Below are 26,926 nucleotides of genomic sequence, written 5' to 3' on the forward strand. Positions count from 1 at the left end.
TTCATTCCCAGTTTTTCTTTGATTTCCTCATTGTGGACACCCTCCTGCCATTGTTCCCATCTACTAGTACCTGCAATCATCCTAGCTACTTTCATATCCGTAACCTCAACCTTGTTGATAAGGTAACCTGAATCCACCCAGCTTTCGCTCCCATACAACAAAGTTGGTCGAAAGTTTGATCGGTGCACAGATAACTTAGTCTTGGTACTGACTTCCTTCTTGCAGAAGAGAGTAGATCGTAGCTGAGCGCTCACTGCATTAGCTTTGCTACACCTCGCTTCCAGTTCTTTCACTATGTTGCCATCCTGTGAGAATATGCATCCTAAGTACTTGAAACCGTCCACCTGTTCTAAATTTGTTCGTCCTATTTGGCACTCAATCTATTTATATCTCTTTCCCGCTGACATTACTTTCGTTTTGGAGATGCTAATCTTCATACCATAGTCGTTACATTTCTGATCTAGCTCTGAAATATTACTTTGCAAACTTTCAATCGAATCTGCCATCACAACTAAGTCATCCGCATATGCGAGACTGCTTATTTTGTGTTCACATATCTTAATCTCACCCAGCCAGTCTATTGTTTTCAACATATGATCCATAAATAATATGAACAATAGTGGAGACAGGTTGCAGCCTTGTCTTACCCCTGAAACTACTCTAAACCATGAACTCAATTTACCGTCAACTCTAACTGCTGCCTGACTATCCATGTAAAGACCTTTAATTGCTTGCAAAAGGTTGCCTCCTATTCCATAATCTCGTAGAACAGACAATAACTTTCTCCTAGGAACCCGGTCATATGCCTTTTCTAGATCTATAAAGCATAGATACAATTCCCAGTTCCACTCACAACACTTCTCCATTATTTGCCGTAAGCTAAAGATCTGGTCCTGACAACCTCTAAGAGGCCTAAACTCACACTGATTTTCATCCAATTGGTCCTCAACTAATACTTTATCTTTTTTATCTTAAAAAAAAAAAAACTACGTAGCACTGCCAACAAACTGCGGCGCTTACCTGATGACGGTGGCGGGCAAGAAGAAGCTGGAGACTATGAGGGCGGCGTACACGACCACCAGAGACTCGGTGCCCAGTCCCTCAGACGCGTTCACCGAGCTCTGCAGGTTGGCCGCGCCGAAGTAGGCCGTGAAGTGGACCAGGAAGGCGAAGCTCAGCACCAGCACGTTCACCACGATACGGCGCCTCTCACGAGCCGCGTCCGAAGAGTCCCCGCCGCGTTCCGTGTCGCTGTCCACTTTGGCGTCGAGGCTCTTCTCTTTCGCAGGCGGTCTGTCGCCGTCGCCGACGAAAGCCGGGTTGTCGAAGCCACCGTTGCTCTTTGGAACAACCGTAGAGGCGCTGTCATTACTGTTGGTGTCTCCAGTCTTGTCACCCGACCCCTCTTCTGGTCGACATCGCTCGCTGGAAGCGCAGCTTTCAGTAGACATTGTGTTTTGACCAGCAGCGACTGCCACGGGCTCAGCGTTTCCTTCGGGCATAGGGAGACCGCCGCCGTGTTGCTGGGGAGGCGCTTCACTACTGGGACGCACCGACGCGACCTGCCCTCCGAAGCAGCGGCGAGGCACTTCCTCGCTACTTTGCAAAGCAGCTCCACCGTCCACTGGTGTTGTCTCCCTGACACCGTTTGTCGCGTCCGCCGATCCCGTCTCACTGCTTTCACTCTCGGTACCGCGACCGATGTCCGTGGAAGGACTGTTTTCCACAGCGCCGTTCGCAATCGATCTGCACTGGTCGATCGCTGTACTCAGTTCCCGATCTGTCGCAGGAGCGTCAGCGGGCGAGCGAACCGCGGTCTCCGTTGCGGGACGGCATTCCAGTTCGTTGAGTTTCTCGGATCCGGAAGCGTGTGAATTTGTCACGCATTCCTCCCTCGCTGTGTTGTCCATTTTACCATAGCGATCGATTTCGTCCGTACATACACTTTCAGAAAACGTTTCTTTGCAAATCTGAACCGGTGACGTGGAATTTACGGTTGTCTTCGAATGCAGGTAATTACCGAGAGAGTCTTCGTGCGTAACATCACCACTTTTAATCACACTCATAACTACTCCTTCGCTGCCTGAATCCATATTGTCACAATTTATGAGACTCCTCGTCCACACTCGAAGAAGTTATCTCGAATTTCGTTTCTAGTTTGTCCAAATGCGGTAGCGCGAAATATGCCCGCTTCCCTCCGAAGGCGCCGTATTTACCAGAAGCACGAGCAGAAGCAATTCGTGCCGACTCACGCACGCCTATGCTGTTAAAAGAAAGCAGATGCAGATCCCGTCGCTATTTAGCTGAGCAGCGTCTTAGGAAGCTCGTAGTCATTGTGCGTAATCCACGGCAATGCCAGAGCAATAAGTAAACTGTGCGGCTTGAGATAATACACAATCCACAGCCCGAATTACGCTTGCTTACTTCCGGATTTGTGTAGAGCGTCTCGGTTTAGCAGCTGTTTGCTGAGACTCATTGCAGCGAGCCCTCGGGGTACGATTTAAGGCCAGCGAGGAAGCGCACAGAGTGGGTGAGGTCAGTAACCTGTTGCAAGTCATTCAAGAGATTCTCTTATCGACAGTAAATATTCGCTTCCCTTACGTTACACAGGTCACTTCTTTTCAAGCAGAGAGCTCCGCCGCAGGCAAAGAAATATATCGATAGGTGGAAAGGAGAATGTAGGAGCTTTAACTGGCAGTTTACATGCGTCCGACCTGCACGTGTAGCGTGCTGAGGACTGCCCGCTTCGATGGCTGTAGAAGCGCACTGCGAGATGTGTTCGGTGCCGCGGCACTCGCAGAAGTGGCGACGGAGGGGCCAGAAGCCGGCGAGGACGACTGCTGCTGCTTGCGGTCTGCCGGCCGCCGGCTCGGTTTCCCGCCCTCGCGATCTTTACGTAAGCGCACTCAGCCGTCGGCGCGACTGTAAACCACCGGCGCGCGGCGCACAGCTGATTGTGACAGCTGACGGCAGGGGAAGGGAGAGGGGGAAAGGGTGGGGAGGAGAGGAGGGGAGCAGAAGCAGCTACGTGCCCAAGAAAACATGCCGAGCCTCCGAGTATTACAATATCTGCCTATGGACTACTTAACGAAAGCTACGACTGCAAAATACTGATACGAATTATATTTAGAGGTATGGAAATACTGGCGCAAGCGGACTTCGGTGAAGATAAGCTTGGTTTCTGCAAAAATGTATTGGAACTGATAGAATGGGATTGTCAGGATCAGTAAATAATGCCCTCGAATATCTGAAACTAGCCTTTACAGATAGCTTCAGGTACATGAATATGTCACTCACTTCACCAAAAGAAATAACTTCCATAATAAAATCTTTAAAAACAAAGCATTCTAGTGGTTACGATGGAATATCAACAAAGTTAATTAAGGCATGCTCTTGTGAGTTTAGTACAATTCTAAGTTACTTGTGTAACCAGTCAATTATAACTGGGACATTTCCTGACTGGCTAAAATATGCAGATGTTAAGCCTCTATTCAAGAAAGGGGATAAAGAGATACCATCAAACTACAGACCGATTTCACTTTTGCCAGCATTCTCAAAAGCATTCTAAAAAGTAATGAACAGGCAGCTTCTCAACCATCTGACCACAAATGACATATTATCAAGGACACAGTTTGGATTTCTGAAGGGTTCTGATATCGAGAAGGCTATTTACACCTACAGTGAAAATGTACTTAATTCATTAAATAACAAGTTACAAACAGCAGGTATTTTCTGCGATCTGTCAAAGGCATTCGATTGTGTGAACCACAACATCCTTTTAAATAAATTAGAATTCTATGGTGTCACGGGCAGTGCTGCAAAATGGTTCAAGTCATACCTCGGTAACAGGAAACAAAGGAGGTCAATGCAAGGGACTAGTGAATTAAGTCATCAGTCATCATCAGAATGGGAAGAAATTACATGTGGTGTCCCACAAGGATTCATCTTATGGCCATTGCTTTTTCTCATCAGTTACACTGCCAGAAACAAGAGTTCGTTTTGTTTGCACATGACACAAGTATTGCAATAAATAGTATGTCGAGTGTAGTTCTAGAAAGATCTACTAATGATATTTTCATGGATATTAATAAATGGTTTAAAGCCAACTCACTGACATTAAACTTCGAAAAGACTCACTATATGCAATTCAGTACCTGTAAGAGGTTTCCACCCAGCATATGCATAAAGTGTGAAGAAGAGCAGATAGAAGAGGTTGACAGTCTTAAATTCCTGGGATTACAACTTGACAATAAATTCAGTTGTGAGGAGCACACCACAGAACTGCAGAAACGCCTTAACAAATCTGTATTTGCAGTTCGAGTGTTCGCAGACATAGGCGACATAAAAATGAAAAAGTTTGCATACTTTCATTCCATAATGTCATATGGTATAGTATTTTGGGGTAACTCTTCAAGTCAAACAAAAGTTTTCAGAGCGCAAAAGCGTGTAATACGTATTATTTGTGGAGTAAATTCACGGACGTCCTGCAGAAACCTCTTCAAAGAACTGGGTGTACTAACTACTGCCTCTCAGTATATTTACTCCTTAATAAAATTTGTCCTAAATAATATATCTCTATTTCCAACAAACAGCTCAGTTCATACATACAATACCAGGAACAAAAGTGATCTGCACAAGGACTTAAAAGCACTTACTTTAGTTCATAAAGGGGTCCACTACTCAGGAACACTCATCTTCAGTAATTTGCCAGCAAACATAAAAAATTTAGTTAGAAATAAAGATCAGTTTAAAACGAGCCTGAAAGACTTACTAGTGGCCAACTCCTCCTACTCCATTGACGAATTTTTAAATAGAAACAAATTATGTATTGTATAGACTATTAGTATTGTTATTTCAGCTTAAAAAAAAAGACATGTTCCACATCCACGAGGATCTTCTCAGCACGGATCTATGGAACGAAAAACTAATCTAATCTAACAGCCGAGGTAGTACCACAATGTAAAGGGTACCGCACACGAGCTACGGATCTACATCTACATCCATACTCCACAAGCTTCCTGACGGTGTGTGGCAGAGTGTACCTTGAGTACCTCTATCGGTTCTCTCTTCTGTATTGTTCGTGGAAAGAAAGATTGTCGGTATGCCTCTGTGTGGGCTCTAATCTCTCTGATTTTATTCTCATGGTCTCTTCGCGAGATATACGCAGGAGAGAGCAATATACTGCTTAACTCCTCGGTGAAGGTATGTTCTCGAAACTTCAACAGAAGCCCGTACCAAGCTACTGAGCGTCTCTCTTGCAGAGTCTTCCACTGGAGTTTATCTATCATCTCCGTAACGCTTTCGCGATTACTAAATGATCCTGTAACGAAGCGTGCTGCTCTCCGTTGGATTTTCTCTATCTCTTCTATCAACCCTATCTGGTACGGATCCCACACCGGTGAGCAGTATTCAAGCAGTGGGCGAACATGAGTACTGTAACTTACTTCTTTTGTTTTCGGACTACATTTCCTTAGGTTTCTTCCAATGAATCTCAGTCTGGCATCTGTTTTACCGACGATTAAATTTATATTGTCATTCCATTTTAAATCACTCCTAATGCCTACTCCCAGATAATTTATGGAATTAACTGCTTCCAGTTGCTGACCTGCTATATTGTAGCTAAATGATAAAGGATCTTTCATCCTGTGTATTTGCAGCACACTACACTTGTCTACATTGAGATTCAATTGCCATTTCCTGCACCATGCGTCAATTCGTTGGAGATCCTCCTGCATTTCAGTACAATTTTCCATTGTTACAACCTCTCAATATACTACAGCATCATCCGCAAAATGCCTCAGTGAACTTCCGATGTTATCCACAAGGTCATTTATGTATATTGTGAATAGCAACGGTCCTACGACACTCCCCTGCGGCACACCTGAAATCACTCTTACTTCGGAAGACTTCTCTCCAATGAGAATGACATGCTGCGTTCTGTTATCTAGGAACTCATCAGTTCAATCACACAATTGGTCTGATAGTCCATATGCTCTTACTTTGTTCATTTAACGACTGTGGGGAACTGGATCAAACGCCTTGCGGAAGTCAAGAAACACGGCATCTACCTGGGAACCCGTGTCTATGGCCCTCTGAGACTCGTGGACGAATAGCGCGAGCTGGGTTTCACACGATCGTCTTTTTCGAAACCCATGCTGATTCCTACAGAGTAGATCTCTAGTCTCCAGAAAAGTCATTATTCTCGAACATAATACGTGTTCCAAAATTCTACAACTGATCGACGTTAGAGATTTAGGTCTATAGTTCTGCACATCTGTTCGACGTTCCTTCTTGAAACCGGGGATGACCTGTGCCCTTTTACAATCTTTTGGAACGCTACGCTCTTCTAGAGACCTGCGCTACACCGCTGCAAGAAGGGGGGGGAGGGGGGGGCAAGTTCCTTCCCGTACTCTGTGTAAAATCGAACTGGTATCCCTTCAGGTCCAGCGGCCTTTAATGCGATCCGTCACATGCGATACCACCTGCGATCGATCGATCGCTCGCCCCGACACCCCACACAAGAGAGATTTGTCGAGCAATTTCAGTCAGTATTATGAACATCAATGTGTAGACAAGTTATGCTGCTGAAAGTGAACTGCTATGTTTAGCAGCAGTTGCAGCTGAATTGCGTATCCACACGAATACTTGCAGAACATAATTTAAAATAAACAATAATTACAATTTATGAAACTTGTTTTGAAACACTTTTCTTGCGAACTTTATGTTTCTTTACAGAATATATTACATTTTTCACTGACGCCAAGTCGACAGTGTCCACCTTTCCAGTGTATCAGTACAACTCGTTTTATCTTTAGTAGTCCTCAATTCCTTTTATATTCATTAGTCTTATAGTTTAACTGCGTACTTACGCAGTCTATTCGACGTGTCTATAGAGTTGTTGTGAATAACGCCGCTACTGATTACCGTAACTCTTGTTATAATTTGTGCGAAGGAGACTTAGATTACAATAAACGACAAAGGACTTGAGTATAACTGTATAATGCATTTGGCCTGAACATTTAAATAAAAGTGCCTTCTTAACACTACAGTAGGTACGTATATCATTCTGTTTGGAAATTAAAAACTGTAGTAATGTGCGTACTTATTTCATAATAATTCAAGCTCATAAGACGAGGCCCATCAGATCTACTTCTACGGCACAAGCTTCAAAACGCTAATCATTGCAAACTCGAAGGGTGTATTCTGTATTATTTCTTAATATAAAAGACTACGTCGGCTTCCACTTCACTTCCCAGCGTAGTTCATGGTCCCTGAATAACTACGGCAGTGCCGTATGATTGTTAGCCGCGCGTGCCGTAAGATTGTTCGTATGCCTGGGTTACTCCCCTTCAAGTGGACTCTCCCAACATTCCACTGTTTCGTTTATCTCAGCCAGCGTCAGTAGTATCGTTGTTGTGTGTCCGTACGTGTTGACGTGAACGTTTAAGTTTAGTTCCTTTGTTCGTTTGTTTAGTTTTTGTCACTGTTAAAATGCTAACCATTGAAGAACGTGTGTTTTTAGTCGAACAAGTGTTCAAAGCTGGCGGTAAATACACAGTTTTAGTTCATCACACATTTAATTTAGTTTTCTCGAAGACAACACTCCCACATCGCGATACTGTACGAGATTTGATTAACAAATTTCTAAGTACGGATTCAGTGACATATGCATCGAGAAGTGGTCGTCCTAGTGTTTTGTCTGAGGATAAACTACTCGATATTTCCGATAAAATGTCCATGAGTCCGAACAAGTCAGTAAGCAAACTCTCCCAGGAAATCGATGTTGGTGTCGGAACGGCCCACACAGCTGTAAGGAAAAAATTAGAACTTTTCCCATACAAAGTGACAGTCGTGCAAGAACTGAAAAATACTGATCATGGCAAGAGACTGCATTATTATCAATGGTTCAAAAATTTCGTTCAACAAAATGGGATATTCTTAATGAAACGTTTTACACTGATGAGACGTGGTTTCATTTATCCGGGTACATGAACTCGCAAAATTCACGTATGTGGAGTACTGCAAATCCACTGTGTATTCATGAGGAACCACTTTATTCTGTGAAGACAGGAGTTTGGATTGCAATTTCTAGACGTCGGGTTGTGGGTCCCATATTTTTCAACGAAACAATAAACGCACAACGATACCGCAGTGATATTCTGTACCCATTCACAGGAGAACTTGTGCTAAGTGAAATACTGAACGGTTATTTTCAAGAAGATGGTGCAACCGCGCATACAGCTCGTGTTTCAATGTCACTGCTTGCTGATGTTTTTGGTGATTGCATAATTTCACAGGGACTTTGGCCTCCACGATAGGCTGACCTAACACCATCTGACTTTTTCTTCTGGAGTGCAACGAAAGCAACTGTCTATAAAAACCGTCCAAATTCCATCGATGAATTGAAAACTGAAATACCTACTTTCACTGCTTCTGTTACAGAAGAAATGTTACAGCTTGTGTTTCGAAACATGATTAAACGAATTGAATTGTGTTTTAATAACAGGGGTAACACTTTCAACATTTAATGTGAAAATTTGTAACTAAAATTAATATTCAATAAATTAATAACTTGTATTTCACTGAGTTTCATTTCGGTATATTCACTCCGGCATACGGCAGCACTGCGGAGAGACTTTTTCAACACCCCGTATAAATTCTAACGTAATTTTCGTACTCAATGTTGGCAAAGCGAAACTAAACAAAACCGCACAACCACGTTTAATAAATACAGAAATGAATCGCAGCCATTAGCCACACGCCGCTGCTAACCAGCGTGGTAGCCATATTGCACGCACGAATCGCATGCGATCCATCAATTTGCCTGAGATTTCCATGCGATCAGCAATCAGCGACCGATCGCTGTGATTTGCCCACAAACGTGCGATTTATGAAGCGATCGGTTGCCTGCAACGCATCGCTGCAACCCGTCTCTCGTGTGTGTAGGGCCCTTAATACACTAAGTCACAACACTTTCTGCTGCGAAAGCCGTTACCGTTCGACAGCGGGAGCGACACTACTGCTCCAAGCGGTGAGAAGGCAAGCAGTTAAATACGCGGAAAGTATAATGTTTAATTTCTTTTCTACTTAATTAACGAGATCATTGTTACATTTTTGCGTTCAGCGTATTATTAAATTACCAAGATACATGAATTATTACGAAATAAATTCAGTGAAATAAGCTACAAGTTATTCATGAAGAAATACTTTCGTATACGTCCATAATTGCACCTTTCTCTGCTGAAAGCAACATATTATAAACACATATTTCATGAATGGGAAGCGTCTTTTTCTATTGTCTGATCCTTGACACGTAAAACTCTTGAATGCAGCCTAATGATTCGCCTCTTCTTAACTCCACTCGAGTTTCTAACGCACGACTATTTTTGTAAATGTAATTACTTTTGCTTCAAAAGCGAATCTGTTAAAAATTCTTGCCGTTTGTGGCTCACATGTGCCGGCCGTTGTGGCCGAGCGGTTCTAGGCGCTTCAATCTGGAGCCGCCCTGCTGCAACGGTCGCAGGTTCGAATCCTGCCTCGGGCATGGATGTGTGTGATATCCTTAGGTTAGTTAGGTTTAAGTAATTCTAAGTCTAGGGGACTGATGACCTCAGATGTTAGGTCCCATAGTACTCAGACCCATTTGAACCATTTCTGGCTCACATGTTAAATTGGTTTTTTCTATGTTTGGAAACAGTTATCTTGCTCTTGACGATATATTATGACGCCTGCGTGCTTTTCTGTTTAGCTATATGCGTGATGCCTTATTTGGCACGTTAAATAGCGCATGTATTACATTTAATACAGGTTTCTCACGTTCGACATTCACTGATTTCGCTGGAAGTGTAACGAACGAAACATCGCGTTGTTGGGTAAATGTAAGACCTTCTCCCGAGAAAGGTCCTGTATTCTGGCGTTTACTAGATTTTTTTGTTATTGAAGGAAAACGACATAGAAAATTAAAGAATCGCGAATGTGGTGTCATTTTTTTGTTATTATCGATTTTTATGGTCGGCACTACATGCGCTCCTCATTGTAGGAATTATGTTACAAATCAACATAAATGATAGTATTCGCACTCATCCGATATCCTGTTTAGAAGTATCAATTGCTGGACGCCTGGAGCGCTGCTATCGCAGTGGTAACAAAAACGAGACGGGGTGTCGCGATTATCATGTTAGACATTGACCTGACCCTACGACTAATCCTAGAAGACAGACTGAAGAATGTCAGAGACAACTTTATAACATTTATAGATTTAGAGAAAGCTATTGACAATGTTTTTTGGAATACACTCACTGAAACTTTGAGTGTAACAGGTATAAAGTACAGAACGTGAAATTTTATTTACATCTCCAGCGGTACTCCGAAATGATACCGCCCTTCGATTGTGCCATTCCAGCACTAATCGAAGTGCTAGGTTTTCAGGTACCAGCCAGCCAGCCAGCCAGCCGAGCAGCAGCGGTCCAGCCGAGCAGCAGCAGCAGCAGCGGTCCCGGCCAGCAGCAGTGGACCCGGCCAGCAGCAGTGGACCCAGCCAGCAGCAGCGATCCCGGCCAGCAGCAGTGATCCCGGCCAGCAGCAGTGATCCCGGCCAGCAGCAGCGATCCCGGCCAGCGGCAGCGGTCCCGGCCAGCAGCAGCGGTCCCGGCCAGCAGCAGCGATCCCGGCCAGCAGCAACGGTCCCGGCCAGCAGCAGCGGTCCCGGCCAGCAGCAGCGATCCCAGCCAGCAGCAGTGATCCCGGCCAGCAGCAGCAATCCCAGCCAGCAGCAGCGTTCCCGGCCAGCAGCAGCGGTCCTGACCAGCAGCAGTGATCCCGGCCAGCAGCAGCGATCCCCGCCAGCAGCAGCGGTCCCGGCCAGCAGCAGCGATCCCGGCCAGCAGCAGCGATCCCGGCCAGCAGCAGCGATCCCAGCCAGCAGCAGCGATCCCGGCCAGCAGCAGCGATCCCGGCCAGCAGCAGCGATCCCGGCCAGCAGCAGCGATCCCGGCCAGCAGCAGCGATCCCAGCCAGCAGCAGCGTTCCCGGCCAGGAGCAGCGATCCCGGCCAACAGCAGCGATCCCAGCCAGCGGCAGCGATCCTGGCCAGCAGCAGCGATCCCGGCCAGCAGCAGCGGTCCAGCCGGCAGCAGTGGTCCAGCCAGCCAGCCAGCCAGCCCTCCAGCAGCAGCAGTCCAGCCAGTCAGCCCTCCAGCAGCAGCAGCAGCAGCAGCGGCCCCAGCCCCATCTGCGGCAGCAGCAGCAGCTGCGGCAATCCTGCCAGCTGTCGCCAGCGCCAGCGCCAGCGCCAGCAGCATGGGACTCTGGTCTTCGTCTGTATTCGTCTTCGTCCGTCTTCATCTGTCCCCAGTTTTTCCCCTCCTTCTCGTCCTGTGCTTTTTTGTTTCTCCCTGTCGTCATGTCAGCCCCTACCACCACTGCCACTACTACCACCACTGCCATTGTGTATATGTCGCCCTCCGCCGCCACCACCACCATTACATGGTGTGCCCAGTCACACCCCCCTCTCTCCATCCCTCCTCTTCTCACTATCCCTTCGCCCTCGCTCTTTGTCGCCCCCTCTCCAGCTTCTTCCTCCCGCTCCTCTCCCTCTGATCCTTTCCCCTCACTCCCCCAGCCTGTCACTGCAGCTCCAGCTAGGGTGGTGGCCTGTCAGGCCACTGCCCATGCCCAACTCTCCCCATCGCCTTCGCCATCACCACCACCACCGTTGCTGTCGCCGTCACCTTCACTGTCACCATCTCCGGCGCCGACTGCTGTGTCCATGCCAGGACCTGCCCCTTCCTGCCACCTCCCTATAGCTCCCGTCTCTCATGCCACCACCCACCCTTCTGCTGCCATTAAACGCCCTAGTGGCACCACCATCTCCTCCGCTCCCAAAAACGCCCCGCCCCGTCCTCCTTCCCCTCCCCCCCCAGGATGCCATGGATGTCTCCCCACCTGGCCCTGCTCCCTCCGCCTCTCCTTCTCCTCCTCCCCCCCTCTTTATACAAATACCTCCTCTCCCGTCCCGATCCTTCCCTTCTCGAGGCCCGGAATCTCTCCCTGCTCCTCCGCCAACACTTCCCTGGTGACCCCATCTCCCTCCTCACTCCCAGACGGGATTCCATTCTCATCTCCTCCCCCAGCCCCATCCTCCATACTGACATCCTCTCCTGCCTCCCCATCACCCGTTTTGGCCCTAACGTCTCTCTCACCCCTGCTCCTTCTCCATCTCCTACCTGCCAACCCCAACCCCTATGTCGCCCGCCGACCCTCACCGCCGTGATAACTCGGCTCAGTCCGACGATCACGGAGGAGGAGGTGTTGGCAGAGCTCGAGGCACATCCCACGCTGGAGGTGCAGGCGGTCCGCCACATTTTCAACTCGACCGGCCCCACCCGCCTTATGCGGGTTTTCTCCGAGGATGCCCCCTCCATTGACCATCTCCTGAAGGAGGGTGCCCTCCTCTTCAACCAGCGCTATAAGGTCGACCCCTCCCGTTCCCCTCCTCAATCCCTGTGCTGCCAGAGGTGTCTGCGCTATAACGCACACCCAACAGCCGAGTGCCATGAGGCCCCCACCTGCCCGCATTGTAGGCAAGCACACTTCCTCCAGCAGTGCCCTAACCTTCAATCCCCTCCCTCCTGTAATACCTGCAATCTCCCCCATCCCACCTACTCCCAAAAGTGTAAAGCCCGACCCCCTCCGACCACTCCTGAACTCACCGTCCCTGTCCATCCTCTGGACGCCCCCACCCCTCCTGGCAATTCCCTTCGCCCCCCCCGCCCACCACTGAGGACATCATCAGGTTCCTCACCATTGTCCTACAAAACGTCCACCCTTTCCAGCGCCCTCACACCCTCCAACAGGTCTCCCTCACTGCCCGTTCCATTTTCCACTTACAAATGTATGCCACCTACTCCAACAACCAGGCCCATTTCACCTTTTCCCGTCTTGACACCCTTGTCTAAATCCCTGTCATGGCGCGACAGCACCATATCCTTTTCAAGAACATCCACTCCCTTCCCGCCAACAAGAACCTCTTCCTGCACACCCTTGCCACCCACTGCGTGGATGCCTTCCTCCTCAATGAAACCTTCCTCCAACCCCACCACACCGTCCACACATCGCCGTACCTCTTTCACTGCTCCGATAATCCCCTCCCAATTGTGCGTGGCGAAGTTGCCATTGGTCACCACCGCCAGATCCCAGTTTGGCTCCAACCTCTCCTTCCCGACCCCCTGATCCTTAGTCTCTTCTTCCCCAGCCTTACCGTCACCTGCGCCACCATCTATGTCCACCCTAACGCCCCTATTCCCTTCGACTTCCTCTCCCACATTGACCATACCTTCTCCTCCTACATGATCGCCGCTGACCTCAACATCCATAGTCATTCCGCCGCCCAGTTACAGCGGTGGCACCGGTTCCTCTCCTCTGTTCAAGGCGACCTCATCCCCATCCCCCAGCACACCCGTCCCGAATCCAACTCCACTCCCGATGTTATCCTTTCCTCCACTAACCTCCTTGGCCGCATAACGGTGGATGTCCTGGAGCCTATTGGCTGCGACCACCTCCCTGTCCTCCTCACCGTTTCAGACAGTCGTCGCCCCCGCCCCGATCCTCGTAATGATCCAACCCCAAAGTACGTCCATGACTTTTCCCGTGCCAACTGGAATGCCTACCGGGATACCCTCTCCACCCAGGTCGATAGCCACCCCTTCACCTACCACTATCCTGACGATGTAACCCATGTCGCCTCCTTTCTCTAACAGACCTTGTCTGAGGCCGCGGAGGCCCACGTCCCTACTGTTGCCATCCATCCCCACCGTCCTTCCTTGCCCCCACAGACCCTCCTCCCCCTCTGTGAATCCCACCGTCTCTACCATGCCTTCCTCCACACGCGTGACCCGGACACACTCCGATGCCACCGGCAACTCCAGTGACACATTCGAAATTTGCTCGCGCCTAAGAAACGCCGGGACTGGCGACAGACATGCACCCGTTTAAATGCTACCCTACCTATAAACTCGTCCAAGTTCTGGTCAGCCTTCAGTTGCCTTACTGGAACTAAACCCTCCCTCTACTATCCTCTTCTCCATGATGATCACCCCTTCCCTGACACCCTTAGTAAGGCCAATCACTTTGCCTCTTACCTCTCCAATGTCTTTTCCATCCCCGATGATCCCCAGTTCGATTACTCCCTCTTCCCGTATTTCCGCGATCGAACTGACACCTCTGTCCCTCCCCTCACACCTGGTTTCCAGTACTTGGACAACATTGCACACACGGAACTCAATGCCCCTATCACTACACAGGATCTCATTGCTACACTCCGCACGAAACGCAACACCGCTCCTGGTCACGATCGTGTCATCTACCGTCACCTTCGTGAAGCTCCTGTCTCTTTCCTCTCCACCCTGGCCAGGCTCTACAATGTAGTCCTGTCCACCGGTTACTTTCCCGACCTGTGGAAAATCTCCTGTATCCTGATGTTCCTTAAACCTGGTAAACCGCCGTCCGCCGTCTCCTCCTACCATCCTATCAGCCTTACCTCGGTCTTCACCAAGGTCCTGGAATCTATCCTCACCCGCCGCATCCACCAGCATCTCTGCCAGCACCTCCTCCTTCGCGTTACCCAGTGTGGCTTTCGGCCGTCCTTCTCCTCCGACGACCTTCTCCTTCACCTCACTCATCTCCTTTCCGAACAGCTTAATTCCTGTCACTCCACAATCTTCCTCTCCCTGGACCTCGAACGTGCTTATGACCGCGTATGGCATTCCGGTCTCCTCTTCAAGCTCCAAACCTTCGCCCTTCCCATTAACTATGTCCGTCTGATCGACTCCTTTCTCTCCCACTGTCCTTCCTACGTCACCATCCATAACACGGATTCCTACACCTTTGTTCCCGCTGCCGGTGTGCCCCAAGGCTCCGTCCTCTCTCCCCTTTTGTACCTTTTATATACCGCGGACATGCCGCCTCCATCACCCCCCGTCCACCTTCTCCAGTTTGCCGATGACACTGCCTTCCTTGCCCTGGCCCCCACCCTGCAGCGCTCCCAACACCTTCTCCAATCCCATCTTGACTGGTTCACCGCTTGGTGCAACCAGTGATTGCTCAACGTCAATCCCTCCAAACCCCAGGCGATCATTGTAGGCAAAACCACCCCTTCCTTTGGCCTCCTTGATTTCTATCTCACCATCTATGGCCGTCCTATCGCCCTCACCCCCACCCTTAAGTACCTTGGCATCACCCTCGACCGTCGACTCTCCTGGACCCCCCATCTCCGGTCAATCCAAGCCAAGGCATGCTCCCGACTCCATCTCCTCAAGCTCCTTTCCGGCCGTACGTGGGGTCTGGATCCCTCCACCATACTCCACACCTATAAATCCCTCATCCGCCCTATCCTATGTTACGCCCATCTGGTCTGGATCTCCGCCCCCCTACCTTTTATAAATCCCTTCATATCCTTGAACGCCATGCTCTCCGCCTCACCTATCGCATCCGTCTCCCCTCCCCCACACGGATCCTGTACGATCTCATTCCGTTCCCCCACCTCCTCTTTTTCCTTGAAAGGATACGGATCCTGTACACCTCCCGCAAACTTGATCCTCCTCACCCACTTGTCTCGCCCATCCTCTCCCGCCCCCGCCTGCTGCCGCGCCTGTATTTCCATGTCCCACCCGGCCTCCATCTCTCCACCCTCCTTACCCTCTCCCAAGGTGGCTTCCGCCGGCTCCCTCTCCCTGATGATACTCTCCTCCCCTCCATCTACCCCTCCTACCAACTTTGATCCTCCCTCTCTCTTCCTGTGTTTGCTCCTTTGGGCACCCTCCCTCCCTCCTCTCCCCCTTACTTCCCTCCCTCCTTCATTTCTCCTCACTCCTCCCCTGGGCTTCCCCTCCCCTGTCCCTCTCCTCCTCCTCCCATCTCCTCAGCCATTGGCATCCTTGTTCTCCCCTCTCCCCCACCTCACGCTTCTTCCCCTCTTGGCAGGTCCCCGGACTCGCACACGCTAAGTGGACATTCGCGCGCCGGAAATCATCGCCATCAGTGTCTCGTGTGTGCCGTCGTGTTTAGTGTTCAGAGTTTACCGTCACACTCCATCGTTCACAGTGCCATCGACACCTTCAGTGTTTGTGTTTCGTGTCAACAGAGTTCGTAGTGTGGATTGTCATCGAGTGTGAACGGCTTCATGTTTTTTATGTTCTTGTGTCTACTGTTTTTTCGCCGCCGTTTTGTTCCAACTCATGTGTCTTCTCTGTTTTATCATTGTACTATCTTTGGCTGAAGAGCGGCGTATTATGCTGCTGCTAGCCTACCTGTTATACTGGTATTAAAATCACAATAAAGGAAAAAAAGAAAAAAACAAGTTAATTTACATCTTGTATAGAAACCAAACAGTAGTTACAGGAGTCGAAGAACATGAAAGGGAAGCATTTGTTGAGAAAGGAATGACATACGTCGGGTTTATAGCCTATCCCCGCCGTTATTCAGTCAGGGATTTGACAGTTCTGCACAGTCGTTTAGCGAACAAAATTCGAGTTTACCGAGTATCGAAACAGGTGTCTGGCGGAGTTGAGGACTTCCTCACATGCAGAACTCAACACGTTGTTCTTTACAGAATAAAATAGACAGTTGTAAAGGTAATATCGGGAGTACGCTAAGGGAGTGTGATAGGAACGTTATTGTACAGGGTGCAGGGTCCTGCAGCTATGGGTTCTATGCAGCCTACAACGCCTTCAAAACCAATGCGCGGTATTTTCATATTCCGTTGCTCGCTGGGTGCAAAGTATTATTCCTACAGAAATAATGAAGAGGGCCTTTTCGTAGGAGATTTAATGTAGTTAAATTGTTCAAATGGTTCTAAAAACTACGGGGCTTAACATCTGAGGTCATCAGTCCTCTAGACTTAGAACTACTTAAACCTAACTAACCTAAGGACATCACACACATCCATGCCCGAGACAGGATTCGAACCTGCGACCGTATCAGCAGCGCGGTTTCGGACTGAAGCGCCTAGAACCGTTCGGCCACGGCGGCCGGCTGTTAAATTGTGTACTGGGCTACGTACATGTGATTTAAATAATAACAAAATTAATTTGTTAGTTATAACAAATAGCCATACTCTGATCTTCTCAGTACAGAGCACATACTTCGAATGGCGAGTAACAGCTTATGATCGATAAATAATTCAGATAGTTCAGGTACATTTGGACACAAGCTGCAGTGTGATTGGCTGAGAGCATTGTGATGTTGATGTGATGTGATGTTGATGTGACGTGATGTAACCATGACTTAGAGATCAGTGGGACAAAACTCATGTAATTGTGTGATAATAAAATTAATTTGTTATTTGTAACAAACACTCATACCCTGGTCCTCTCACAAAAGAATCCAGGCCTAAAATGATTAAACTTGTGTAACTGGAATAACAATAAAATTAACTTACTATTATTAGCCTACTATTTATAGCAAATACCCACTCCCTGGTCTCTCACTAAGGAGACCAAGTCTAAAAAACGAAGGTCACATAATTAGAGTAATAATAAATTTAATTTGTTATTTGTACCAAGTACGCTCTCCCCAGTACGGACCTCAAATGACAGAATTTGCGTGATTCGAATAATAATATAATTAATTTGTTATTTATAACAAGTAACCACACCATAGTTCTTTTCCTGTGGAATACAAACCTCGAAACTATGAAACCTATGTAACTGGAATAACAATAGATTTTATTTTTTATTATGATTATTCATAACAAATACCCACACCCTAAAGCCAAGAAACCTAATGTTTCAATCATGGTGCTCAGAACTCGAATGATGCATCGCACTCAATTACTCAAAGTTTAAAGGATGAGGAAGTTGAGGGAGAGGATTCGTAATGGTCCAGAGGGGAGGGGGTGCAGGATATGTGTGTGGGCAGGATGGAGATTGCCCTTGATGACCTCTGCACATTGCCTCTGGTATGGGGGCTGGATGGTGGTGGTTGTGCTGGGGAGGTGGGGGGGGGGGGTGATGGTGGGTGACCTTGCCCCCAGTTGCCTCACGTGTAACATGATACCCACGAATCAGCGGATTTAACCGACTGTAACCAGTTATTGCAAGGTTGCGGGTAGAACATACACTGCTTATCCACTGACGATGACCTACCTTTAACGACGGCAGTTCTGTTTGCTAGAAAGTCTTCCGTCTCATTGCATATCTCTCTGCTATTTTGTGTTCACGCGCTCTGTTTTTGCACAAGTTAACTACTTATTAACTACATAGTTTTAACTTTTTTTTGCTATGTGTGCATACTCTAACAAAAAAGGTTAATTTTACTCTGCCAGTTTTGTATCACACCTTTCACATGTAATGTACGAGTATTTCCTAATAATTACACCACCCAACTGATATATTTGACTGCAGCTAAATATACCATAGCTATGTAAGTCGACAAGTAGTTCACTAGATGAATAAATATTTCAGAACACCAATAGCTTGTGTTTTGAATGTGAACTACGGAACTGTTCTGCTGAAAAGTCTCTCACGCTATAGCTACAGAGAACACTGACTGGTCAATAAATTTCTTATTGTAGGCTAATTATCTATACAGTGTATCATTTTATTTCTTTATTGGTAGGCTACTCTTTTGTCAACAAAAGCAAAACAAGGATAATGGACTGTAGTCGAATTAAGTCGGGTGATGCTGAGGGAATTAGATTAGGAAATGAGACACTAAAAGTAGTAAAGGAGTTTTGCTATTTGGGGAGCAAAATAACTGATGATGGTCGATGTAGAGAGAATATAAAATGTAGACTGACAACGGCAAGGAAAGCGTTTCTGAAGAAGAGAAATTGGTTAACATCGAGTATAGATTTAAGTGTCAGGAAGTCGTTTCTGAAAGTATTTGTATGGAGTGTGGCCATGTATGGAAGTGAAACGTGGACGATAAATAATTTGGACAAGAAGAGAATAGAAGCTTTCGAAATGTGGTGCTACAGAAGAATGCTGAAGATTAGATGGGTAGATAAGATAACTAATGAGGAGGTATTGAATAGGATTGGGGAGAAGAGAAGTTTGTGGCACAACGTGACTAGAAGAAGGGATCGGTTGGTAGGACATGTTCTGAGGCATCAAGGGATCACCAATTTAGTATTGGAGTGCAGCGTGGAGGGAAAAATCGTAGAGGGAGACCAAGAGATGAATACACTAAACAGATTCAGAAGGATGTAGGTTGCAGTAGGTACTGGGAGATGAAGAAGCTTGCACAGGATAGAGTAGCATGGAGAGCTGCACCAAACCAGTCTCAGGACTGAAGACCACAACAACAACATTCTTTTGTTTTAGGTAACTGCATTCTAAAGGACAGCGAATACCTAGTAGCAGCTAGCTATAGTAATTAGAACCATGGATGACTTCGGGCACTGAAACAGAAACACGCATTAGCTCATATCGGATTTCTCGCTGTGGGGAATCGCATTTTCGAGGATACGGAGCTGTAGTTGTTCGCTTTACCAGTTTATCTTTTCAACTTCAACCGTCTAGACAACCCTCACATTAACTGTCGGGATAATTATTGCTAGCTATTTCTAACGTTTATGACAAGATTTAGGAGTTTTTATTTGTGACATAAGCCAAGGAATGTGGTCCAAGCGTATTCTTCTGAAAACTAAATTAAAATTAAATTTCGTCCAAATAGGCGTCGTAGGTCCCAAAAATACCGACCGACCGCGATGTCCTCCTCTGCCTGCATGCAGACTTGAAGGGGCATCTGGTGAGCATACAATTCCCGGGCCGTTGTCAGCTTTCCCGATCGGAGCCGCTGTTTGCCTGTCAAGCAGCTCCTCAATTGGACTCACAAGGGCAGATTGCAGCCCATTGGCCAACAGCGCTCTGCAGACCCGGACAGTCTCCTATCCAAATGCTAGCTAAGCCCAACAGCACTTAACGTCGGTGATCTGACTGGAAAATGTTACTATTGAAGCAAAACGGTTGATCTCTTCTGGTTCAAAAATGGTTCAAATGGCTCTGAGCACTACGGGAGTCAACTGCTGAGGTCATTAGTCCCCTAGAACTTAGAACTAGTTAAACCTAACTAACCTAAGGACATCACAAACATCCATGCCCGAGGTAGGATTCGAACCTGCGACCGTAGCGGTCTTGCGGTTCCAGACTGCAGCGCCTTTAACCGCACGGCCACTTCGGCCGGCGACCTCTTCTGGAAAGGGAAGAAGTTAGATTAGGGTTCAACATACCGTTTACAGCGAGGTGATTGAATATGAATTACGAGCTCGGACTGGGGAATTAAAGGGAAGGAATTCAGCCGTCTCACTTTTAGAGGAACCATCTCAGCATTTGCCTTAAGTGATTTAGGGAAACTACGGGAAACCTAACAGCCTGACTGGTACGGAGCCGTCGTCCTCCCGAATGCGAAAACAGTCGTCACCTTGGCCCGACCTCCCCCTGTGTAGCGTTTTTCTGTGATCGTGGCAACTGCTTTGGGAAGCTCCAGTTATTGCAGCAAACGGCGTTCCCGTTGCGTAAGCTAGAAACTTCGTGTGTGTATTTTTTTTTTATCGTCGCGTGTGCTGAGAACAGTTTTCTGAGCAGCAGGTCGTCTTTCCTTGATATTCATTTCGGTCTTCCAGAGCCATGATATACAAGGAAACATGAAAAATATAATCATTCTTTTACAACCAATATCAACAGAACAAAACGAGTGTAGCGTAGCGTAGTGTAACGTTTCCTCTATGGCAAACGTAACACGAATTACGTGCAGGCTGTGAAGAATATGGCCGAAATGAGGTTTTGTTTATACAGTACAAGGCTGTATTGACGTGTTCCTCGAAGTATGAAACAGTACAATACGAGTTTGTTATTAAGTCATCAACGAGCTGCCCATACTCAGGATAAATTTGAAACCGGCGGTGTGAAAGATATCGAAATTCTCAACTATAAATGGATTTCTCTGAAGAAGTTTGATTCCCTTCATACTGAGAGCGAGCCCCCTAAATAAAACTACAACGAAAATGTTATATTCCCTTACCACTTGGAATTGTGGTAAGCCGATGAAATGCACGGACATTTGTCAAGGCTACTAAAATATCTGATTAGCGAAATAGGCTTAAATAGTGCAAGTAAATTAAAGCGGCTATTAGTGAAGATAACAAGTTCTCTGGTCTGACCTGCAAACAATCTCATTTGCATGCACTTAAGAGTCATTAAAGACACCGGTTGACGTTGACAAGGAAGCGATTTGATAGTTAGTGCAGTTACTGTATTTGACAGTGTCTGCAAAGTTCGATGCAAATGTCCTTCAGACATGAATGTATGTCTGAAGGAACTGACTGCTGACAATCTAAGGCTGTATTCACCATCATCATCATTTAAGACTGATTATTCCTTTCAGCGTTCAGTCTGGAGCATAGTCCCCCTTATAAAATTCCTCCATGATCCCCTATTCAGTGCTAACATTGGTGCCTCTTCTGATGTTAAGCCTTTTACTTCAAAATCGTTTTTAACCGTATCCAGGTACCTTCTACTTGGCCTGCCCCGGCGCCTCCTACCCTCTACTGCTGAACCCATGAGTCTCTTAGGTAACCTTGCTCCTCCCATGCGTATAACATGACCCCACCATCTAAGCCTGTTCGCCCTAACTGCTACATCTACAGAGTTCATTCCCAATTTGGACACCCTCCTGCCATTGTTCCCATCTACTAGTACCTGCAATCATATCCGTAACCTCAACCTTATTGTTAAGATAACCTGAATCCACCCAGCTTTCGCTCCCATACAACAAAGTTGGTCGAAAGATTGAACGGTGCACAGATAACTTAGTCTTGGTACTGACTTCCTTCTTGCAGAAGAGAGTAGATCGTAGCTGAGCGCTCACTGCATTAGCTTTGCTACACCTTGCTTCCAGTTCTTTCGCTATGTTGCCATCCTGTGAGAATATGTATCCTAAGAACTTGAAACTGTCTGCCTGTTCTTCGTTCCTCCAATTTGGCACTCAATCCGTTTATATCTCTTTCTCACTGACATTACTTTCGTATTGAATCAAGAAATGTGTTCACAAATTGCGAATGCGATGTAACAACTGCTCTGTGGTTTACTATAGATAAATGAAAATTTCTGCCAGACAGGGTCTCGAACCTGGATTTCCTACTTATCCCTACTGTCGCCTTAACCACTTCGACTATCCGTGCCGATCCAAACTTCCATATGTCATTGTGTCTACGTCCCATAAGTACTCGCAAGCTGTTCGTGTGATTCCAAAATAGGCAAAACGATGCTTTTCTCATCAGTTTGGCTTACTTTTGCATGAAAGACTTTTCGTGGAGTGTCTGTATATGCATGTATCAAGGACATCTGCATCGAACTATACAGCCTCTGTCAAATAGACACTGCAATTTTCGATAAGCAGTAAATTCGGCTTCGAGTCTCTGTCCGACAGAAAAGTTCATGTGTCTATAGCAAACCATACGGCTGTTGTAAGATCGTATTTGCAATTTGGGAATACTTTTGATACTAAAGTGGCTTGACCAGACGTGTAGCGTGAGCTTAGGCGTCATTACGCTACTGAATTGGCCCGTTCTTCTTTGACGGCATAGTAACTGCCTAGTTATATCTCAGAATACCTGGAAACACAGACTTCACTCGTCATTTAATCTTGTTTGATATAGATAGATTTTTCTGACAAGCTCACACCTTTTCCTTAACCACAGTACTTTCTAGGGACCCTTTGAAATCATTGTTTTTGACACATTGTGAAATCAAAAAATGCGCACTAGAAATCTGGAGAAATACAACGTAGATCGAAACACTGCACAGTTAAAGGAATAAGAGAGCGGTTGTACGACGTGAGAACTGTCTGAGCCTAGAGTACACTAATAGATGTGTTCGGTGATTTATCTCCAGACTCCCTATAGCCCATCTCCAGACATTGTCTATAGTCAATGTACTGAGACTGTCTTGTCGTCTTGGCCGAGCGACAACACTAGTTTTTGCTTTCCATCTTTTGCGACGTTCTTATGTGCGAAATGAGTACATGCTTGGTACTAGGGTTCAATGATACGACCACAACGCTGAAAAGTAAACCATAGCGGACGCGCTAGATGCTCGCAGAAGGACCTAGGAACGAGAACACATTGTTACCAAAATTAAGACAGCGACGCCACGGGTTTTCATATTCCACCAGACTGTCGCCTACCGATTTTGAAGTGTTGATTCATATAGTAAGATACACTATTGAGGGAAATTTTACCAGCTGTCCTTCGACTGGAGATCACACTGTCCCGACAAATGGATAATTTTCTTTGACAGTTGTACCAGCATCATTACAGTCTGTCTTCGTTATCTGGCTGCAGGAACAGCAAATAATGGCGCAGCCCTAAATGCTGTTTTTAGAAAAGAAGCTCCTGGTCGACATTTTTTTTTTCAGTTCCTCGTTACTTCAATCTTTTTTTTTAAATCTCTTCCTTTTTCACACCGTGATGCGCAGCCAGTCATGTGGATGGTTACATTTTTAACGCTAATTTTATAGTCCAAACTCATCAAAGGCTAAAGATGAACAGACGAATGAGAATATTTAATACTCATACATTACATTTCAATACCTTTCGTTTGATTACATTTTCAATCAAAAACAAGGAGTTGAATATCGGGAAATAACAAAAATATACAATAGAAGCTCCCACGTGGGGCGAAAACGACCACACTGTCAAAACGTCTGGTAAAAATGTACGGTTACTCTTCGTCTTCCATTGTAAATTGATAACTTTAGACCTTCTACCACAGGAATATGAGGCTGCAATTCGCCTATAAACGCTTCTTTACATACGCCTATCAGCAAATCGTTAGAAGCGTTTCAGATACCAAAGTCGCACAACACGCCTACAAATGTGTAGTGTTACAAAATCCAGCCGTAAGGCAAAGCAAATGCGCACATAAAACCTACGCATTGTGTACAAATGCTTACGTTAGCACATTTATTCATTTGCTTTAACTAACTTGCTGATGCAAGTCCAGTGAGGAGTTACGTGATTCCAACGCCGGTGAGATTTGTGTTATAGACAATGGGAAACTCACGTTATCTGTTCCGTCTCAAGGACACTACAGTGCGCAGCATGATATCCTAAGTATTTCAAATAAAGTCCAGCCTTCTAAATTTTTATGAGTAGTTTAGAGGATTTATATGGGATGACCATAAATGGGTTTTATACTTATGAGCTGTTAACGGGATTTATAAGCGTAAGTGCGAACGGAATAACATACACATCTCGCCGGCACTGACATAAGTAGAAGCGGAGCACATACTTAGACTTGACAAAGAGAGGGCAGAAAATTCGCCATGGCCTACTTGGAGAAGCTATCCAGACATTAGCATGTCTAACATTCTGCGTGGTGTCTGCTTGTTCTATATCGTGTCTCCCTACCACTTTCGCGCAACGACGCTCTGAGCGTGTTTTTTAGGGAATTGACTAGTTTGAACCTGAGACCTGTTGCTGATAAGGAGACGCCAGACCACACATGACATGTAGAATTCAAAAGAGTTCAGAGAGACTAGCGATGATATAACCAAATACTTAATGATTTCAGCGTCAGTTCCACTGCACTCCCTGTAAAACAATCTTAAGACTAACTAAATTTAGTGGAAGGGGTTCAAGGCTTTCCTATGTTTAGTTAGCTGGTAAAATAACGTCGAAAAAGCAGTTAAGTTTACCATTGGAAATTTTATTCTACTCACAAAACTTTGTTTATAAATTGCACTATTGATAAAATGAAATATTTTAATATAGGATGGTAAAAACCAACTGCGTTCAACAAAAATGTGAGCGAATATTCCCTGAATGGGTTTCCAATTTCTACAATGGTTCGAAGGATGACTTATGCCATATCACATCTATAAACTAGGTATAAATTAAGTTTCACAAAAGAGAAAACTATCAAAATGGTCTACAGTGACCCACAATTATCTTTAATTACTTATCTAACTTGCCGTAAATTACAGTGGCTGATGTGGCTTCTCAATAACTATATAACAGAAAAACCATCGCGTTTCAGATTTTTACTTCAAGTGGCAAATGTGAACACCATGAGCTTTAATTGACGATCGACACTAGTATTACGCAAAAAGGGGATGTAACAGATGAGACTTCTGCAGTTCTGAGTGAAGCCTTATGCGCTCAAAAATGCGGCAACGTGTGCGTTCATTACCTTGTCGGTGTTCGTCAGGGGGCGGCGGACAACACAGCTCCACTCACCTCACCGCCTCGGAAGCAACTCTTTACTAACTTCTCCTTACTACAATTTACCGAAGTTGGTTTAAAAAAAAACTATCTGGCTGTGTTTTCATCTGACCAATCAGGGTCTCAATGTTAACCTTAAGCTCCACCTACAAAAATTCTGTCCATCCAATGAGAAACGTTATACTTTTCGTGGTGGGGCAATGTTTTTTAAAGTTTGCAACGTAACAGAGACGCGAAAAAGTCTCACGCTAAAACTTGCAGCTGGTGTGGTCCTTTTAGCGTTATCGTAAGATCTATACTGTTCTTCTGGAGGGCTCTATCTTTTAACATGGGCTGGGGGGTGGTCCTGACATAACAGAGACGCGAAAAAGTCTCACGCTAAAAACTTGCGGGTGGTGTGGCCCTTTTTGTGTTATCGTGAGATCTATTCTGTTCTTCTGGAGGGCTCTAGCTTTTAACATAGGCTGGGGAGTGGTCCTAACGTAACAGAGATGCGAAAAAGACTCACGCTAAAACTTGCAGCTGGGGTTGTCCTAGTGGTTAGCTGGCGACGTGGTTGTCCAGCCCGTCCCTTATCGTAGGGCCTTCTAACTTAACACGGTTCTGCTCTCGGCTTCTGTTCTCGTTTCTCCCCTCGGAACTGCGTCTGTCTCACGGTGGGGAGGTATGATATGCATTTAGGCATTCTTGTGTTGGTCTGTGGTATTCCATTTGCTCACTCGTTACTCGTATTACTTTGGTTAATTTAATGTCACGATTTATTTGGAGCTATGTGACATGCTACTGGATTTGCTTATCATGTCAGGGTTTTCATGCAAGGTGTTGGATTTGCCTGACACTTTACATATCACCACCCTTCGAACTTAATTTTTGTACTGAAGTTAGGCAATGATTGAATCGTTGTCTAAGCCAGCCGTTATCTAAATTTTGTTGCTTACTGTTCAGCCACGTTATTCTCGTTCTATGCTAGTTTGTATTACCAATTTATATTTTTATATTCTTCCATATTATTCTCAAAAATGACAAGAGAAGAATATTTTTTATGCTATTATTAATTTTTAATTATTTTGTTTCTTTATTTAAGTGTGAAGTTTGTTTTTTAAGAAGTTTGTTATCGAAAGTGAGGAGTCTTTCACATCGATTTTCTTAGAAATATTGTTTTTATAAATGTAGTAATTAAGTAAAATCTATTCCTAACACATTTTCTAAATATCATGTACAAGTCAAATGTTTTTGTTTCTAGACACTCATTTCAACATTGTTATGCTAACAAATAAGAATTATTTCCAAGAATTGCTTTGACAAAGAAATATACATACACAAGTATAGAGATGTGTGGTGGTGTGTTGGGGCTTATGGGCGCTCAACATCGAGGTCATCAGCGCCCTGACACACATTAAAAGGAACGAATGTGGACAGACCTAAGAAAACTAAAGCACACACTCAAAGAAAGCAGGAAAAGAAGGAAAATGCTACATAAGAAAGTAAAACCTAAGGAAAGGGGAAACATAGCAACAAGAATGTCACAGGAAATTGTTATTGGCTGGCCACTTACATAAAATACGGACGAGCTTGTCACACAGTGAGCAAATTAAAATCCTCTCCCTAAAGTCTTTGTAAAAATATTTGACAGGGCACAGAACTTTAAAACTTTAGCCACATTCGCCCGAGTGTTGCCTAAAAGAGATGGCAGGTCCACTGGCAAGT

The 26,926-nt window shown here is 45.9% G+C and overlaps 2 protein-coding genes across 2 annotated transcripts in view; one reads left to right on the forward strand and one right to left on the reverse strand.

The window, feature by feature from the left end:
* Nucleotides 1–2,842, reverse strand: part of LOC124798530 — a 244,191-nt gene extending 241,349 nt beyond the window's left edge. The window contains exon 1 of the mRNA XM_047262016.1: nucleotides 1,021–2,842. Within this exon, the coding sequence (XP_047117972.1) occupies nucleotides 1,021–2,093 (1,073 nt within the window). The 5' untranslated portion in view covers nucleotides 2,094–2,842. The remainder of the gene's footprint in view (nucleotides 1–1,020) is intronic.
* The window catches only part of LOC124798615 (flocculation protein FLO11-like), a 144,161-nt gene continuing 119,938 nt past the window's right edge, over nucleotides 2,704–26,926 (forward strand). The window contains exons 1-2 of the mRNA XM_047262133.1: nucleotides 2,704–2,924; nucleotides 10,403–11,319. Of these exons, the coding sequence (XP_047118089.1) occupies nucleotides 2,704–2,924; nucleotides 10,403–11,319 (1,138 nt within the window). The remainder of the gene's footprint in view (nucleotides 2,925–10,402; nucleotides 11,320–26,926) is intronic.

Source organism: Schistocerca piceifrons, chromosome 1 (genome assembly GCF_021461385.2).
Source record: "Schistocerca piceifrons isolate TAMUIC-IGC-003096 chromosome 1, iqSchPice1.1, whole genome shotgun sequence".
NCBI lineage: Eukaryota > Metazoa > Arthropoda > Insecta > Orthoptera > Acrididae > Schistocerca > Schistocerca piceifrons.